We start from the raw sequence: 17,925 nt of genomic DNA on the forward strand, positions 1-17,925 counted from the left end.
AAGATGGAGACATTTCCTCGTTAATGCCATGTGACAACACCATGGCGCCAACACCATTTATCTTCATGTTGAAAACACTGAAATATACTCTTGGCGTATTCTTTATTTAATTTGTTGAATCACTTTTCCCACTCAGTGACAACGTCTGTCTCGCGACACGGCTCTCATGTCCTGAAAGATGGATGCTAGCTTTGGTTGCCATAGTAACCATGTCCCTCCTTCACCACCACCAGGCCTGTAACTCTTCTCCCTCTCCCAATAGGGATGCTGGACACATACACACATTACTCGCATACAATACAAAACATAGCTTATTTTACTTTAAACACTTTAATTTATTTAATTTCTCCACATGAAACAAAATAGAGTAATTCCAAGAAATAAAGAAAAAACAGGGAAGGGAAGAAAGAAGGGCTCAAACTATAAAGAGAGCTTGGCATGCTGTTGTAGCATGCTGCAGTGTAAAGGGTGCATCGTCACCAAGCTGACGACAAACGGCAAGAATGTCTTGCACCTTTTTCCGTTTGGGACCCAAATGAAAAAAAAAAAAATTATCTTCCGTCTCCTGGGATCAACAAATGAAGGACAAGGGGGGATATGCCAGAAATGAGACCAACAGCTAAGTTTGAAAAATGCAGTCGGGCAGAAAAACAACAACAGCAGCTAGCTGTTGTCTCCGCAATTTGCTGTCAATAGCTGCAGGCGCATATACATCCTATCACATGGAAAGAGGATTCACACACATGTTTACACACTGAAATGAACTTTCATGGAGAAAACATGCAAACAAATGCAAATGGTGGAGTGTCAGATGAGTTTTAGGATCACACAATGAGAAATGCAGTATATGGAGTTATAGAAGTGACAAAAAAGTGACAGCCTGTCAGTCATTGAGGCTTAGGAATATACTGTAAGCATTCATGAAACAGGATTTCTAAGCTGACCGATTGTTTTGTACTACAAACCAGACAGGCACAACATACCGTACTAAAGTACAGTCCAAAAAACTTAGGCCACAATTAGTTTGTACGGGTTATGCATGGACCAAAGGAAGACATTTTGGTAAGGATCTTAATTCAGGACATTTATTTGCACTTATTGCATCAGTGGGATTGCCTACCCCACAACAGTCATTTGGTCAGCTTTCATTAATTTATGGTATATGGTCAATATAATAATGCTATCAAATTTAATGGTGGCCTCAGATATTTGCACGGTATTGTAGTTCATTACAGCCTGCTAGTAATGTTATCAAGCTCTGGTCAGACTTCATTATAGAAACCCTACAAAAATAGCTTGTAAAGTGTGTTGTGTTTTGTACTCAAAGTGGACCTATTATGCTTTTTCCACTTTTTTGACCTATAAATGTAGTTAGTATGTTGTATTCACGTGTTAAAGCATGCAAAAGCATGACGTTTTCGCTTTTGGAAGTGAGCCCTGAAAGAAGTTTGGGATAGCTCTGAACGCTCAATTTCAGATCGTTTTTTCTTAACACTGGCTCTCTGTGACATCACAGAGTGCCGGGTTTCCTGATATGGGCGTGCGCTGTGGGCCAAGCTCTGCTTCTCTGCTTATGGTGGTAGCAATGTCTCCTGGGAAGTGTTTCTACGGTTTGTTTAGAATTTTGAACGAGGCAAACATCAGGCAGAAGTGGTTGGAGTTTCTGATTCCTTACCAGCAAAAGTAAAATATTTTAATCTGTGTGCCAGTATGCAGCTGGACTAGCCGACAAACTGTTGTTGAAGCCTAAAGTCTTTCCAACTTGACTTGGTCGTGTAGAAGAATCAGAAGACCAAGCAGTAACAATTTATCAGTGTCCTATCTGTGTTTATTTTGTGTAAGTAATGGAACAAAAGCTGTGTCTGCGTAGCATTATAGAGTGCGCATACAGGAATACAAATTTGTAATTTGCAGGAGTGCAAATTACAAGCTCACAGAGTCTGGAGTTGCCGATAAACATTTGTATTCCCGCAAAAAAAAAAAAAATCCATCCTGATGACGCACAGGTAAACAGGTAATGACAATAACAACCTCAAACTAAAATAGAGACATCTTGAAGTAACCCCTTTTCTTGAGAAACTTTGTAAAAAAATATCGTATTCGGGATCCAACACATATGGTTGTATGTTAAAAGCAGACCTTTTAGTATTAACCCCTATAACTCCAGTAAAGTTGGGATCGGCAGCTATCCTGAAGTCCTTGTGAGCACTGTGAACAACCACAGCAGAGCGGGCATGCCTGGATGAGAGCTGAGGGTGGAATAAATTAAAACGGACCGTTTCCGCGGGAGATCCAAAGAAGTACAGCTGGAATAGGTGCAGATTCTGGAAGATCTAGAACGCTTTCTGCGCTGGTTATTGTGTGTAGCTGCTCTATAGGAGTCCACAACTCAAAGTAGAGAGAAGAATGGCTTCCCACTCGGTTACAATTGGTTAAGGCTTTTGCCAGCCAATGATAGTCATTTGTATGTAATCATCATTAGTATTTGTTTATTTGTTAGTGGCTAAATGATTGAATCCCAATATGCCTGATTGGTGTCCTCAATATAGAAATCAGTATCAGTATCAATAATCATGTTACTGGACAGATTGTTGCTGTGGTTATGGGGTGTCAGGTCTTTGTTTCAAAGCGTTACCAGGTTTAAAGTGTACTGAAATGCTGTGTTGGTTAAAAAATATTTGCAGTTTCTCAGATATGATAGATGCAAAATGACAATGTTATTGCATCTGTCATTTAGTGGAAATGCATTTAATTATTCTGCCTGTCACAAAGCATCACTGGCATAGATAGAAGACAAAGATACAGTATTCATTCATTCATTTTCTACCGCTTATCCTCGCGGGGGTGCTGGAGCCTATCCCAGCTGTCTTCGGGTAAGAGGCGGGATACACCTTGGACTGGTCGCCAGCCAATCACAGGGCACATATAGACAAACAACCATTCACACTCACATTCATACCTATGGACAATTTGGAGTCGCCAATTAACCTAGCATGTTTTTGGAATGTGGGAGGAAACCGGAGTACCGGGAGAAAACCCATGCATGCGAGAGCATGCAAACTCCACACAGAGATGGCCGGGGGTGGAATTGAACCCTGGTTTCCTAGCTGTGAGGTCTGCGCGCTAACCACTCGAACACCGTGCAGCCCAAATACAGTATTTGTAGTAAATATATTTCACCTGGCGGCACGGCGGTCTAGTGGTTAGCGCGCAGACCTCACAGCTAGGAGACCAGGGTTCAATTCCACCCTCTGTGTGGAGTTTGCATGTTCTCCCCGTGCATGCGTGGGTTTTCTCCGGGTACTCCGGTTTCCTCCCACATTCCAAAAACATGCTAGGTTAATTAGAGACTCCAAATTGTCCATAGGTATGAATGTGAGTGTGAATGGTTGTTTGTCTATATGTGCCCTGTGATTGGCTGGCGACCAGTCCAGGGTGTACCCCGCCTCTCGCCCGAAGACAGCTCCAGCACCCCCGCGACCCTTGTGAGGAAAAAGCGGTAGAAAATGAATGAATGAATATTTTCACCTGATGATCTCTCGCAACACACTAATATTCCATGGAATCACTGTTTTCGCTGATGTTTTTCGTTTTTAGACTACAAAGAAGTTGAGAACGAATCAACAGCACCTCTGCTGGTTACCTTACATTTTAATAATCAATGGATAAATTACCCAAATAACCAATTATTATGGCTATCCCTACTAGAAACCAATGCAGGTGTTGACATGCACTTTATCAAACATCTTTCTGGTATACATAAACTGACATAAACCGACACTACTCCCAAGCTCAATTCTTAGATTCAGTTGTAAAATCCAAACCAGAGCATGATTCCTACATTCTAAGTCACACCAACAATTCCGCATGAACTTGAATTCATGCAGTATTTGTCTCTAAAAGCCTCTGCCAGTTGCACAGCAGGCAGCAGGTGTTGGGCTTTGCCAAGGATGATTTGTCCTAAACTACCACCAACTCAGAGGAAGCACAGCTCACCGACGGGTGCGTGGAGGTGGGAAAGAGAGTAGGAGGGAGAGACGGATGGTGGTAGGCTGGGTGTGGATGAATAGCGAGCGCATCCTCATGAGATGTATGCGATGTGGCTTTGCGGAGGCACACACACACACACCACACACAAAGTCATGCACTTTACACACACACACACAAGCGATGCAGAATGACGAGTGGGATGGGAAAACAAGTAAAGTGTGTGAAAATGATTGTGTGTGTATACGTATGTGTGTATGTCCAGGTTACATGGATAGGCGGCCGCCAAGCTTGTGATTCAGCACCTCCGTGTGTCTCTCTTGACACAGATGAAAGAAATCATCAGAAGAAGAACATCCAGGTAAGGGGAAGAACCGAAGAGTAGGGTTTACAAAATTAATATATCCATCAGCTTAAACACTCCTGATCAAAATGTTACAAATCTTCACAAAGAAGAGTTGGATGTGAAACAAATTTTTTTTTGAGGAAGCAATTTATTGCAAACAAGCATTAAAGTTGATCAAAAGTTAAAGACCACACTCTCTAAAGGCCAAAAATGTGTATTCAATGTCAGAGATGGTGAGATTATTGAGATGCATAAGCAAAGTCTCTTGTAGAATTGCTGTTGTTTCGCTGTAAGACGGACATTTCAAAATTCTTCAAAGATCCTGAGGGTTATGGAACAAAAACAACAAAATGGAACAAAACAGTTGACCCAAACAAATGTCACCAGCCCTGAGCCGGAGGATACTTTTGGCTGTCAAGTTAGGGGAGGATCCTTGGGACCAAATGAAGGTTGTTGACCATCAGATTTTAAGAAGAAAAAAAGTCTTCAAAAACTTGTGGAATTTGCATGAAAGCACCAAAAATGGGACATTGAAAGGTGGAAAAAAATGCAACACTGACTTCCAACGTTACTGGCATTACAAGGAGATCCACACCTCACAGGGAAGCGATCGCCATTATGATGTGGGGGTCCTTTTTTCCTAGTTGTGCAGGGGCGTCAAATGGTGGTTGTGTGTAGATGGTGCACAGAGTATCTCATGACTGTGTGGGACATTGAAAGGTGGAAAAAAAATGTAACACCAATGTGAAACGCTTGACAGGTCACCAGCCCTGAGCCGGGGGGATACTATTGGCTGTCAAGTTAGGGGAGGATTCCCGGGACCAAATGCAGGTTATTAATGGTGCTAACCATCGGACTGCATCTGTGAAAAAAGGATTTTAAGAAGAAAAAAAGTCTTCCAAGTCTTCAAAAACTTTTGGAATTTGCATGAAAGCAACAAAAATGGGACATTGAAAGGTGGTTCCTTTAATGGAACAATTGAGCTTCGAGTTGTTGCAGGGGCGTCAAATGGTAGTTGTGTGTAGATGTTGAACGGGGTATCTCATGACTGTGGGACATTGAAAGGTGGAAAAAAAATAACACTGACTTCCAACGTTACTGGCATGGCAAGGAGATCCACACCTCACAGGGAAGCGATCGCCTTTATGATGTGGGGGTCCTTTTTTCCTAGTTGTGCAGGGGCGTCAAATGGTAGTTGTGTGTAGATGTTGCAGAGGGTATCTCATGACTGTGTGGGACATTGAAAGGTGGAAAAAAAAATGTAACTCTGACTTCCAACGTTACTGGCATGGCAAGGAGATCCACACCTCACAGGGAAGCGATCGCCATTATGATGTGGGGGTCCTTTTTTTTCCTTTAATGGAACAATTGAGCTTCGAGTTGTGCAGGGGCGTCAAATGGTCATTGTGTGTAGATGTTGCAGGGGGCATCTCATGACTATGTGGTAATGGTAATGGTAGTTTTTCAACAGGACAACAAACTTTATATAAGCTGATGTATAGCCTATTTATTATTATTATGCTTCTTTGCAATAAATCGGTTACTCAAAATTCCCATTCCTTATTTTGCATTTTGACCTTCAGTGCAAAATATAAATTCTTGCAATTTTTTTCAACTTTGAAATTATACATTTTTGATCAGGAGTGTACAAGAGAGAAAATGTTCAGAAATAAATTACTTATAAATCTGTTGAAAACTATGATTTTTGAAGATGAAAAAAGTATATATTTTATCTCCAGTCAGTGGAAGCAGGCATTACTTGCCGTAATGCCATGGCCTGGGAATCAGACCAGTTCCAGTTAATATGTGAACCGGTGAAGCTCACTTTAGTCCAGGTTCTGGACTGTAATAGTATGTCCCTGCAGCCCAGTCGACCTAGGCTGGCGTACCCTTCTTACATCCATTTCATTGGGCTATGCACTGCAACGTAGCTTCCACGGTTAGCTGGGCCGAGATCGGTTAGCTCACACGTGAAGCACACTTTAGCCCGATTTTGCCTTTTAGCCCTCAATGTCCGCTTCAGACGGATGAAGTCGTTCTGCCAGGAGCACAAAGGGGCAGCAGGTCCTTTGTGATAACATCGGGATTTACAGTATAGTCATAGCACGTATAGGCTCATTCCAAAAAGCGAAGCTGTTCTTAAATAAAAAAGTGGATAAACAAAATAGCCACTCCAATGTTGAGCAGAATCACCATGGCAACCAGGATAGCGCTGTAGACCTGTGTGGGAGACAGAGAAAAGGGCTTATGTGTAAATAATGGCGCGCACACACACAAAAACACACAGGTGCAGATATCGCAGATTTAATGCATCTGGTTTGCACTGTGCTAAAAATAGATTAGGCATTATTGAACTGATCAAAGCGGCAGCCTGAGGGCACATCTGCATCTGCATCAATCGAACTACACACATATGTAGACGCATGGTAACCCCTGAGCTGTTCAACAGGGGTAGAAAAGCCTCCTGACCTGGGATTTTTATTTTTATTTTTTTAGTAACGGTAATAGTTTTATTTCATTTGAACATGAATCAGATTACAATTGAATGCATCACATAATCAGTTCACAGTTCCACATGTCCAAAAGGAGTAGGAAGAAGCAAAGCTTATTAAATCCTACCGCTCAATCTGGTACTTTTACAATCAGTAACTGTTACATTTGTTCACTTCCTGCTTTCCTAATATAGTTTAAATTTTTATTTTTATTTTATTTTCATTCATTCATTTATTTTCTACCGCTTTTTCCTCACGAGGGGGGCTATTTTATTTTATTTTATTTTTATTATTTTTTTTATTTTTATTTTTTACAATCAGTAACTGTTACATTTGTTCACTTCCTGCTTTCCTAATATAGTTTAAGTTTTTTTCATTAAAAAGGTCTAAATGACATAATGAAATAATGCGCAAACATGTTTTACTGCAAATGTACTATCGCCTGCTTGGTTAAGTTAAGCTAGCAACTGTTAGCATAACTGTAAAATAGTAATAATGCTGACTCATACACATACTTACATACATGCTTACAGTATATTCCTAAGCCTCAATGACTTACTGAGTATAATAAGCCACCCAATTTTTTTCAAGGTGTTTACACAAATTTTTACACAAGACATCATGTCCATCGACCTCTCTAGATTGAATCACATGACGTGCGGGTCGCGGAGTCCGTCACGAGCCATGCATTACCGATAATCTTTTATTGTCAGTCTATGTCTTAAAAGGCTTAGTTACTCTTATTATGTCTATTACATTGGCTAATATGAATAGAAATATAACTATAGGGGTGTTATTTCAGGTTTAGAGAGCTCTAATTATGTTCAAAAACATATTTGGAACATTGTAAACAGGATTTCTATGCTCCAAAAAAGTGAAAATATTCTATGTATAAATATGGAGTCCCGCTAATCAAGGTCAGGTTGGGAACCATTCATTCATTCATTCATTCATTCACTCACTCACTCACTCACTCATTCATTTTCTACCGCTTATCCTCACGAGGGTTGCGGGGGTGCCGGGGCCTATCCCAGCTGTCTTCGGGCGAGAGGCGGGGTACACCCTGGACTGGTCGCCAGCCAATCACAGGGCACATATAGACAAACAACCATTCACACTCACATTCATACCTATGGACAATTTGGAGTCGCCAATTAACCTGGCGACTCCACACAGAGATGGACGAGGGTGGGATTGAACTCAGGTTTCTAGCTAACCACTCGACCACCGTGCAGTCAGGTTGGTAACCAATTAAACCGCAATAAACGAGATATCACTGTAGTGCATTTTTGGTTCATCATTGCTTCAAGAGATTCAAGTGTAGGTTCAACCTAAGATAAAAACATCATCTTGTGACAACGGTATAAAAAAAGTCAATTTTCTTTAGCAGTGTTGTGTTAAAAGATCCCACCAGGAGTTGGCGTCTAGCTCATTGACACTTCAGCAGATGGTTGCTGACGGCTAAGGTGATGTAGGTGAAGGCCAATGTGACCACCTGTCCATGCTGGATTACTAATAGCATTACTGATGCACGGCTTTTCTTTCATTTTGGGACAAACCAATGCATAATAATTTCACCGAATGAAAGGAAGAACATATACTGTAATGAATAACGTTCCTATTGTTATATTTAATGGGAAATACACAAACAACCCTCACAGCCAAACTCTCCTCTGATATTAAGCTACATTACGGAAACATTGTTGCAAATGAATGAGATAATGAGTCTTCTGATGATGAACCCTGTAATCGGCTTATCCCAGATCTGTGGCATATCATTAGGCCACAGGTGGATGAAATCCTCTGACAGACTGCTCTTTCTCTACTCCGTAAGATGACACTGCTACTCAGAAGCACAATGCTGAATAATACGTAATATTCTGACAGATGAGTGCTGCTTTATCTTAAATTGGATGTTCAATGCAGAACTGAATGGCCTTGTTCTGGTCTGGTCTTGAGTATTCTTATGTCTGAAGTAATGTTTTTCAACATAGCATCAACTGGTATGTAGTGAAGGTGATGCGTTCAAAGCAACCTTAAAGTACGTTTTAATAATGGAAGGCCAAATATGTAGCCTATTGGGAGGATTTTAGCGTAGAGTTTTAATCACTTTTTTCTCTAGATGAAACAATCGCGATAGACGTGATGATCAATGAGCTTGAGCCTGAAAGAATGTCTTCAGGCTGAGAATGTAAGATTGCATGTTAGTGATTTTTTTTTTTTTTTCAAAAAATTACATAAAAATATATTAATTTTTTTTTAAATCCATTAGAATTCCATTTTAACAATTTTTCCAAGTATTCACATTCCTAATCAACAAGACCAACTTTAAGGATTATTATATAATTGTAATAATTTCTCCCATAATCTATAAGCTTGGTTAGCAATACTGAACAATTTTGCCAAAATGATGCCTGGGTTTGCGTATTTTACTTATTATTTTATTTATTTTACACTTAATTACAGTCTGGCGCACATTTTGCCAAGCTATAATATATAATATATTATATTATTACATTATTATATCATTATTATATAATATAATATTATATTTATAGATATATATTACATATTATAATTAATATAATATAATTAAGCTATTTTTTATAATTATGTTAATAACTAAAATTATTAATAATAATAGTAGATTGGTTTTTACATAGCTCTTTTCAAAGTACCCAAAGTGCTTCACATTATATTATATATTTTATATATATATATATAAAATATAGTGCCCTGTGATTGGCTGGCGACCAGTCCAGGGTGTACCCTGCCTCTCGCCCTAAGACAGCTGGGATAGGCTCCAGCACCCTCGCGACCCTCGTGAGGAAAAGCGGTAGAAAATGAATGAATGAATGAATATTATAATTAATATAATTATAATTAAGCTAATTTTATAATTATGTTAGTAACAATTTTTTTAGTAATAATTGTAGATTGTTTTTTATATAGCTCTTTTCAAATTACCCAAAGTGCTTCACAGTGAAGTGAATATTTAATTCATGTTAGTCACTCCTCAGTAACACACTTGTGGTGGTAAACTACATCTGTAGTCACAGCTGCCCAGAACAGTGGCTGCCAATTGGCCTCTTCGATTACCATCAAATCTTTACACACCAGTGTGGGCAGCACTGGAGGCAAGGTAATGAAGTGTGCTTGCCCAAGCACTGGGTGGATGGAGCGAGAATCAAACTACCAACCTTCTGGTTTCGGGACAACCTTATTCCAATGCTTCAAAAACGTTGCCATCATCCGAAAACTGAGAAAATATCTCCTTTTTAATTGATATTTTTATTGAATATGCTGAACATATTCTATCACCAACTGAGACCGTATTAAGATTATTGCACTTTTGTTGAAAATAACACAATGTTGATAGAACACACGTAAGCTATTGATCACAAGCAAAGCTGTATTTGTTGGTTATCATATTGTCATATTGTCCCAAACGATACACTTAGAAATAAAGCTGACTTCATGAAGTCACGGTAGGAGCAGGATGAGTGTGTTGCAGCATTGTACGTGTCTTTATCTCACTAACTGTGGATGCTGTGAACCTGCCTTACACAAATCCCACTTGGTTCTCTGCAGCTGCAAACACACACACACACACACACACACACATACCCCTCAACCCACCCACCCTCCCACCTCCACCACCACCACCATTGGTGATACACACTCACTGATTGGCCGCTGTTGAAGCAAGGCATAAGCTGTTCCCTAGCAACAGAGCGCTAGTTAACCAATAGGGGGGCATCTGAGAGGAAGGCCTAGTTTGCCAGTCTGCTGTTACTAAGGTGCAGAGAGGACCACTAGGTTTCTCTCTGTGTCTGTTTATGTGTGTGTTTGTGTGTGTGTGTTGATGCAACAGAGGCCAGCAAATCACTGACTACTACATAACATCATTCACTGTGTCAGGGCCAGTCTGCTGCAGACGAATGATATTCAAGTCAAGTGCAATTGAGGAGTGCAAAACTATACATCACACACAAGTCCGTAGGTGAGCTTTTTCATCATAAAATGTTTCCATTTGTTTCATTTGCAGATTCTATATTTTAATTTTCTTACTGATGCTAATGTATTATCATGTCGGGTCAGCCTGGTGGAGGCCATCCAACAGCTAAAGGCAATATGATGTAATAACTAACAAAATCCTCTGTGTGGTCATAATGCAAATGGGTGAACACAAGGCTGAACCTCAGGATTATGACAAAATAATAATAATAATAATAACACTCTGAAAGGCAGGGGTTAAAATATGTTGGAAATAACTACAGAAAATGTTATGTAATGGATATTTCGCTTATCCTCACGAGGGTCGCAGGGGTTGCTGGAGCCTATCCCAGCTGTCTTCAGGCAAAGAGGCAGGGTACACCCTGGACTGGTGGCCAGCCAATCACAGGGCACATATAGACAAACAACCATTCACACTCACATTCATACCTATGGACAATTTGGAGTCGCTAATTAACCTAGCATGTTTTTGGAATGTGGGAGGAAACCCACACATGCACGGGGAGAATGTGCAAACTCCAAACAGAGATGGCCGAGGGTGGAATTGGACTCGGGTCTCCAAGCTGCGTGGCCTGCTCGCTAACCACTCGCAGCATTCATTCATTCATTTTCTACCGTTTATCCTCATGAGGGTCGCAGGGGGTGCTGGAGCCTATCCCAGCTGTCGTATCCCAGCGAGAGGCAGGGTACACCCTGCTCTGGTCAGCAGCCAATCAAAGGGCACATATAGACAAACAACCATTCACACTCACATTCATACCTATGGACAATTTGGAGTCGCCAATTAACCTAGCATGTTTTTGGAATGTGGGAGGAAACCGGAGTACCCGGAGAAAACCCACACATGCACGGGGAGAACGTGCAAACTCCACACAGAGATGGCCGAAGGTGGAATCGAACTTGGGTATCCTAGCTGTGCGGCGTGCACGCTAACCACTCGCACGCCATTTCTCTTTGTTGTTGACTAAATTTGTACATGACTTATATTTCTATATTTTATTTTTTATTTTATTAATAAATTACTCACAAAAATCACGGGGGTGCTGGAGCCTATCCCAGCTGTCTTCGGGTGAGAGGCGGGGGTACACCCTGGACTGGTCAGCCAGCCAATCACAGGGCACATATAGACAAACAACCATTCACACTCACATTCATACCTATGGACAATTTGGAGTCGCCAATTGCCAATTGTCGGGTAGTTAGCGTGCAGACCTCACAGCTAGGAGACCCGAGTTCAATTCCACCCTCGGCCATCTCTGTGTGGAGTTTGCATGTTCTCCCCGTGCATGCGTGGGTTTTCTCCGGGTACTCCGGTTTCCTCCCACATTCCAAAAACATGCTAGGTTAATTAGCGACTCCAAATTGTCCATAGGTATGAATGTGAGTGTGAATGGTTGTTTGTCTATATGTGCCCTGTGATTGGCTGGCGACCAGTCCAGGGTGTACCCCGCCTCTCTCCCGAAGACAGCTGTCTTTTTGTGTTTGTTGATGTTAATGATGGTCTTACTGAGTGTCCTTTGCGCGGTGCGAGTCTGTGATCCTGCTGCTCCGGTGCGATGGGGGAGGACTTCAGAGGAGGGGAGAGGGTTAGGTCCCGTCGTATAGGCCGAGAATCCATCTTCTCCCCCAGTCGTACACTCTCCAACTGGTCTTTCCCTTCCCTGCTTTCTTTCCCTTCTCGGTTCTTATGCCTCTGTCGCTGCAAGGTGTGCGAGCACCCCTCCCCGTGGGAATGATTGTGTCCGTGCTTTTCCTCGCCGTGCCCATGGGGTTTGCTCGTGGAGTCTCTGGGCTGTAAAGGCTTCATCTCCATTTCATAATTGCTAATTTTCTCTTCATCCTGCTCGAGGAGACGTCCTCCCCTGCCGTGCGCCCCCCTCTGCCCAGACGTCCAAGAAACAGAAGACGATGTCTCTGTCCATCTGTCTCCTCGGGCTTGTTTATGATTAGACGAGCCGTGGCCCCGAGACTTGTGATTGGAGGATCCGTGTTTGTGTCCATTGGCCCTGCTGATTCCTTGTCCGCCGATGACTTCTCCGGCTTTGTGCGACATCCCTTTCCTCTTTTCCTCACTCCAGCTTTTCGCCCTCATGTATTCCACTTTTCCTCCGCCTTCCCCGTCTCTACTTCCTCTCTCAATCAACACCTGGATTTCCGTCTGCGCTCCAGCTCCAGCTCCAACCTTCTCCGTTTTTTCTCCTCCTTCTTTCCCTCTGTCTCCGTGGTCAACCGCACTCTGCCGATGGAAGCGAGCGCTTTTGCTGCGCTGGGATGGTCTGATTGGGGGAGGAGGTGTATGCGGAGGTGAGGAAGAAGGAGGACTTAGATCCGGAGTGGCGTTGGAAGGGTCGTCTGAGCCGGTGCTCTTCACGTAGAGGTCAGGACTGTCCGCCGTTCCAGCGCTACTCGACAAGCCTTCACCCTCAACCTCGCTGGAGACTTGACATTTTGGACGTTGCACCTCCATGCCTGCAAAAAGGGAGAGAATTGACTAACATGTACATACATAAGTACATACGTACATACGTACAGGTCTTATGTGAGTGTGTGTGTGCGCCTACCATTTCCCGGGTGCTGGAATGATGGCGAGAACTGCTTGGCAGTCAGTCTGGCCATGCGACTCTCCTCTTGAGCTTTCTGAGCTGCCGCCACTGCCGCTTCTGCTTTACCCTGAGCGTGAGCCGTCCTGACAAACAGGAAAAGAAATGTAACCGGTACGGTAAATTCTTATCAACATTTTAGTCACAACTTGAAGTCTAGTGAATCCCAATTACCGTATTTTCCAGACAATATGGTAATGGTAATGGTTTTATTTCATTTGAACATGCATCAGATTACAATTGAATGCATCACATAATCAGTTCACAGTTCCACATGTCCAAAAGGAGTAGGAAGAAGCAAAGCTTATTAAATCCTAACCCTCCATCTGGTACTTTTACAATCAGTAACTGTTACATTTGTTCACTTCCTGCTTTCCTAATATAGTTGAAGGTTTTTTTAATTTTATTTTTTATTTTTCATTTTTTATTGTCACGTGTGCCCAGATTAGAATTTGCATCATGAATCACATTGATTTTGACTTTTCAGTCACTTTCAGTTTATGGGTTCCTGTTTTGTAGTGAGCCAAATTTTACTACTAATATACTAATATTAACATATAATAATATATAATATTAATTAATATATATTAATGTTAATATTATTATATAATATTCATAATATTAATATTAATACTATACTAATTATACTAATGTGCAAATTTGCTTTTGTTTCAAGGGGACCTATTATGCTAATTTTTCAACCCTTTGTATTGAGTTGTGGTCTTCTATAGAGCAGCTACACACAATAACTTGCACAGAAAACGTTTTAGAGTTTGCACAATCTGCACCTATTCTAAATGTATTTCCTTTGATTTGTGCTTCCTGCCAAAACTGTCTGACCCGCTCTGCTGTGATTGGACAACTAACTATGCTTCCTAACTATGAACCATATAAGGAAGTCCTCCCCTCTGTGACATCACAGAGGAACAGTTTTACCACGCCTTTTCAAACAGAGCGTTTTGAGTCATTCCGAACTTCTTTCAGGGCTCGCTTGCAAATGCGCAAACCTCGTGATCTGAAACTTTGGCATCGTGGAACACAAGAATACGACATTATAATTACATTTAGAGGTAAAAAAAAAAGTAGGAAAAGCATAATAGGTCCCCCTTAAATAGTGAAAATCTGTCAAGTGGGAAGACAGCTGGGATAGGCTCCAGCATGCCCGTGACCCTTGTGAGGATAAGTGTTATATATGGATGGATAAATCGTAAGGAGAGCTTCAAAATACATCCGATTTTTCACGGAAATTGGTCGATATTGATCAGTGCCCGACCGTCGGAGCATTCCTAATTTCTACCTATAATGATATCATTTCTACCTACAGAGTTCAACCCTATAAAGTATACAAAAATATTCCCCCTCTTTTAGTGCCCACATTAGAATTTGCATCATGAATCACATTAATTTTGACTTTTTCAGTCACTTTCAGTTTATGAGTTCCTGTTTTGTAGTGAGCCAAATTTTTGTCCCCCCGAGTCCACTCCTGCGTCATAATAAAGGTCATGTACTGCTTTGTTCTATCAGAGCACAAACTGCCTATCCCAGTACGGGATGCTTTGGAACATACTTTACATTCAGGAACATCACGTGATTAAGGTTCAGTTCAACATCAGAACATCATCTCATGGTAATAAAGATGGCACATAAAATAAAATACAGTGAAGAAATCAGATTCAGGTGTCGGGGGGGGAAGCAGAGTTGATGAATAAACTTCGAGTAGATGATGAAGAGGAGGGGGGAGGCAGGTTAATGGCGACAGAGAGAAGGCGGATGGCGGGCTGTCAAGATAAACGCTCATGTTGGCAATGATCCTCACTGACTCAGACAGCAATCTGCCCATGAGTGGATGTAGCTGTGGGAGATACATGGTGATGAGAACACAAGTGGAGTGTGGAAAGCAGGTGAGTTAAGAAATGGACACGTATGAAATAAACCTCCTTTAGGCATTACAGTGGCGGTGGGGTACAAACAAGTCAAGAGGTTAAACAAAACCTCAGTTCGATTCCACCCTCGGCCATCTCTGTGTGGAGTTTGCATGTTCTCCCCGTGCATGCGTGGGTTTTCTCCGGGTACTCCGATTTCCTCCCACATTCCAAAAACATGCTAGGTTAATTAGCGACTCCAAATTGTCCATAGGTATGAATGTGAGTGTGAATGGTTGTTTGTCTATATGTGCCCTGTGATTGGCTGGCCACCAGTCCAGGGTGTACCACAGCCTCTCGCCCGAAGACAGCTGGGATAGGCTCCAGCACTCCCGCGGTACAAAATGAATGAATGAATGAATGAATGTTCGGCCAGTCATATTTTTTGTTCTACTTATCTTAAAATTCATTAATTCATTTTCTACCGCTTATCCTCACGAGGGTTGCGGGGGGTGCTGGAGCCTATCCCAGCTGTCTTCGGGCGAGAGGCGGGGAACACCCTGGACTGGTCGCCAGCCAATCACAGGGCACATATAGACAAACAACCATTCACACTCCACACAGAGATGGCCGAGGGTGGAATTGAACTCGGGTCTCCTGGCTGTGAGGCCTGCGTGCTAACCACCGTGCAGCCCCATTTCAATCCAACATTGTCTTATTGTTGTATGTGCAACAAGTGCTTGCTTTTGTAAATATCACCTACTTTGGGCTGCATTTACTGTGATTTACAAGTGTCCCTGAATGCAGCGGCAACTTGTTATGTGATGCACCTGAATGCACCATTTTAGAAAAAGCTGGAGCAGCACTGAAAGCAGTGAAATTTGCTAGTTATTGAGTATGAAGCGTCCACTGGAATCTTCCCATGGTGTCCCAACTTTTAAAGAACCACAACCCCCTTTTTTATTCATTCATTCATTTTCTACCACTTTTTCCTCACGAGGGTCGCGGGGGTGCTGGAGCCTATCCCAGCTGTCTGCGAGTGAGAGGCGGGGTACACCCTGGACTGGTGGCCAGCCAATCACAGGGCACATATAGACAAACAACCATTCACACTCACATTCATACCTATGGACAATTTGGAGTCGCTAATTAACATAGCATGTTTTTGGAATGTGGGAGGAAACCGGAGTACCCGGAGAAAACCCACACATGCACGGGGAGAACATGCAAACTCTACACAGAGATGGCCGAGGGTGGAATTGAACTCGGGTCTCCTAGCTGTGAGGCCTGCATGCTAATCCAACATTGTCTTATTGTTGTATGAGCAACAAGTGCTTGCTTTTGTAAATATCACCAACTTTAGGCTGCATTTGCTGTGATTTACAAGTGTCCCTGAATGCAGCGGCAACTTGCATCCCAGGAGTTATGTGATGCACCTGAATGCACCATTTTAGAAAAAGCTGGAGCAGCACTGAAAGCAGCGACATTTGCTAGTTTTGATCCTGATTATTGAGTATGAAGCGTCCACTGGAATCTTCCCATGGTGTCCCAACATTTTGAAGAACCACAACCCTCTTTTTTATTCATTCATTCATTTTCTACCGTTTTTTCCTCACGAGGGTCGCGGGGGTGCTGGAGCCTATCCCAGCTGTCTGCGGGCTGTCTGCGGGCGAGAGGCGGACTGGTCACCAGCCAATCACAGGGCACATATAGACAAACAACCATTCACACTCACATTCATACCTATGGACAATTTGGAGTCGCTAATTAACCTAGCATGTTTTTGGAATGTGGGAGGAAACCGGAGTACCCGGAGAAAACCCACGCATGCACGGGGAGAACATGCAAACTCCACACAGAGATGGCCGAGGGTGGAATTGAACTCGGGTCTCCTAGCTGTGAGTTCTGCGCGCTAACCACTCAACCGCCGTGCCCCCTTCTTTATAATATCTGAAATACAGAAATATATACAACCAATAATAAGGCCTCATTTTTTGGGTGAATCGCCACATTTTCACCATTGGGGCCGTACGAGGGAGTTCCCCCGTACCCCTGGGGGTTCGCGTACCTCACTTTGGGAACCACTGAATTAAACCATTACCGTTACCACCTTGGTATACTACTTCCTCATTCTTTTCTCTCTAAGTTCCCGTACCTCATCTCATCTATGTATGAACTTCCTGGATAGAAAGGGGCTCCATGCTCCATCCAAGGAGGATTCATTATACAACATGACCCCCCCCCCCCCCCCCACACACACAGAGCAGACAAAGGAAAGATAGATCAGCGATGATGATGATGACGAGAGGAGGAAAGTAGGTGAGAAAGTAGAGATAAAGAGGTGTCTTTATCGGAACGCGGTCTTCTTCAACATCAGTGAATGATTACCATTAGTGCAACAGCTTAATTACAGTATTGCACCAACGACTCCAGAGTTTAAGTAAGAGGAGGTGAGGAGGAGCAAGAACAATTCTTTTTTATGACTTTATTGGACAAAGTCTCTTCATTACGATGTTATACGACGATGCTTGCTCTTTCAAATGAGACAAGCAGTTCTATGAAAGGAACTTGGCTCCAGCTCTAATTCTTCATGGGGGCACCTTAAGGAGACACCGTGAACA

The 17,925-nt window shown here is 42.4% G+C and overlaps 1 protein-coding gene across 1 annotated transcript in view; it reads right to left on the bottom strand.

The window, feature by feature from the left end:
• Positions 1 to 3,420: 3,420 nt before the first annotated feature.
• jph3b (junctophilin 3b) overlaps positions 3,421 to 17,925 on the bottom strand; it is a 49,497-nt gene continuing 34,992 nt past the window's right edge. Inside the window, exons 5-7 of the mRNA XM_058075211.1 lie at positions 13,404 to 13,528; positions 12,350 to 13,311; positions 3,421 to 6,553 (exon numbers count right to left, since the gene is read on the bottom strand). Of these exons, the coding sequence (XP_057931194.1) occupies positions 6,473 to 6,553; positions 12,350 to 13,311; positions 13,404 to 13,528 (1,168 nt within the window). The 3' untranslated portion in view covers positions 3,421 to 6,472. The remainder of the gene's footprint in view (positions 6,554 to 12,349; positions 13,312 to 13,403; positions 13,529 to 17,925) is intronic.

This window comes from Doryrhamphus excisus, chromosome 6 (assembly GCF_030265055.1).
Source record: "Doryrhamphus excisus isolate RoL2022-K1 chromosome 6, RoL_Dexc_1.0, whole genome shotgun sequence".
Taxonomy (NCBI): Eukaryota; Metazoa; Chordata; class Actinopteri; order Syngnathiformes; family Syngnathidae; genus Doryrhamphus; species Doryrhamphus excisus.